A 2,500-nucleotide genomic window follows, 5' to 3' on the forward strand; every position below is an offset into this window, starting at 1 on the left:
GCTGCTCGCCACGTCGCACTTCAACTTCCACAACAACATCATCGTCATCCTGGCGCCGCTGATGAACGACGCCAGCAGGAAGGTGAGCGTGCAGCGTTCAGGCGTCCGCTACAGGGGTCAGTTACACTTGTTAGGTATGTGACGCGTTCAGTGTCTCTTTCAGGTGTCGGACATGTGCTGTGATGCGTTCAGGAAGCTCTTCCAGCTGGACAAAGTGGGCGGAGCCTCTCTGGCCACCGTGCGGGTCATCTCCGGCCTGGTGAAGAGCCTGAACTACAGCGTCAGACCTGAGGTGAGGACCCGGACTCTCCTGAACCTGGTGGTGTCCCAGGATTCTGGACCTCTGACCTTCCTGTGCCTCTGACCTCTGACCTTCCTGTGCCTCTGACCTTCCTGTGCCTCTGACCTTCCTGTGCTTCTGACCTCTGACCTTCCTGTGCCTCTGACCTCTGACCTTCTTGTGCCTCTGACCTCTGACATTCCTGTGCCTCTGATCTCTGACCTTCCTGTGCCTCTGACCTCTGACCTTCCTGTGCTGGACCTGTCCTTCTGAAAGCTTCTGACCTCTGACCTTCCTGTGCCTCTGACCTCTGACCTTCCTGTGCTTCTGACCTCTGACCTTCCTGTGCCTCAGGTGCTGAGAACTCTGCTCAGTCTGAGGATAAAGGAGGTGGAGCTGAAGAAGGATCTGGAGTCCACGGCACCAAAGAAGAAGTTCATGACACACAAAGAGAAGAAGAAGAACCTGTCCAGGATGCAGAGGAAGGTAAAGCAGCGTTTCTGAACATCCATTCAATTCATTTTTATTTATAAAGCGCCAAACATTAAAGTCTAGCGCATACACAACAACAAACACAAGAGGTTTCTGTGATTTCCACTTTGGGAAAAACTGAGAATCACAGATTCAAAAGAGCTCAAACTAATCTTGGGTCTGGGACTGATTAGTAACCCTGATCTGAAGATAGCTGCCACTCCTCCTCTGCCTCTGAGGGAGTTGATTCATTAATGTTAACATGATTCTAACATGCTAACATGATGCTAACATGATGCTAACATGATGTTAACATGATTCTAACATGCTAACATGATGTTAACATGATTCTAACATGATGCTAACATGTTAACATGATGCTTACATGATGCTAACATGATTCTAACATGCTAACATGATGTTAACATGATGTTAACATGATGCTAACATGATGCTAACATGATGCTTACATGATGCTTACATGATGCTTACATGATGCTAACATGTTAACATGATGCTTACATGATGCTAACATGATGTTAACATGATGTTAACATGATTCTAACATGCTAACATGATGTTAACATGATTCTAACATGATGCTAACATGTTAACATGATGCTTATATGATGCTAACATGATGCTAACATGCTAACATGATGTTAACATGATGCTTACATGATGCTAACATGTTAACATGATGCTTACATGATGCTTACATGATGCTTACATGATATGTTTCTGTGTGCATGTGTGTGTTCGCAGTGGAAGAAGGCGGAGGAAGTGCTGGAGAAGGAACTGCTGGAGGCCGAAGCTTCAGAGAGCAAAGACAAGAAGACCAAACTGGTGAGAATAAAGCTCAGGAACTGGAATTAACTGGAAAGATGGGAGTCAGGAAGCAAAACTCTTCTTCTTCCTCTTCTTCTTCTTCCTCCTCAGCACACAGAGACCCTCAACATCGTCTTCCTCGTCTACTTCAGGATTCTAAAGAAAGCTCAGAAATCAGTTCTGCTTCCTGCGGTTCTGGAGGGGCTGGCCAAGTACGACCCACACACGCACACACACACGCACACACGCACACACGCACACATACAGAAACACATACACACGCACACACAGAAACACATACAGAAACACACACACACACACACACATACAGAAACACATACAGAAACACACACACACACACACACATACAGAAACACACACACACACACACACACACAGAAACACATACAGAAACACACACACACACACACACATACAGAAACACACACACACATACACACACACATACACACGCACACACAGAAACACATACAGAAACACACACACACATACACACACACATACACACGCACACACAGAAACACATACAGAAACACACACACACACACACACACACAGAAACACATACAGAAACACACACACACACACACACATACAGAAACACACACACACATACACACACACATACACACGCACACACAGAAACACATACAGAAACACACACACACACACACACATACAGAAACACACACACACATACACACACACATACACACGCACACACAGAAACACATACAGAAACACACACACACATACACACACACATACACACGCACACACAGAAACACATACAGAAACACACACACACACATTCTCGCACTTAATGCTGAGTAAGGACCGACTCACAAAGTGAGGACCAGTATTTCTCGTTCACTTGGAAACAAACAAAGGCTGTGTTCG

At 45.6% G+C, this 2,500-nt stretch overlaps 1 protein-coding gene across 1 annotated transcript in view; it reads left to right on the forward strand.

Annotated features, from left to right (window-relative positions):
• Window positions 1-2,500, forward strand: part of noc3l (NOC3-like DNA replication regulator) — a 20,856-nt gene that overhangs the window by 9,204 nt on the left and 9,152 nt on the right. The window contains exons 9-13 of the mRNA XM_075458364.1: window positions 1-82; window positions 164-292; window positions 635-766; window positions 1,517-1,597; window positions 1,691-1,791. The exon at window positions 1-82 is cut by the window's left edge and continues 94 nt beyond it. Coding sequence (XP_075314479.1) covers window positions 1-82; window positions 164-292; window positions 635-766; window positions 1,517-1,597; window positions 1,691-1,791 — 525 coding nt within the window. The remainder of the gene's footprint in view (window positions 83-163; window positions 293-634; window positions 767-1,516; window positions 1,598-1,690; window positions 1,792-2,500) is intronic.

This window comes from Odontesthes bonariensis, chromosome 23, assembly GCF_027942865.1.
Source record: "Odontesthes bonariensis isolate fOdoBon6 chromosome 23, fOdoBon6.hap1, whole genome shotgun sequence".
NCBI classification, from domain to species: Eukaryota; Metazoa; Chordata; class Actinopteri; order Atheriniformes; family Atherinopsidae; genus Odontesthes; species Odontesthes bonariensis.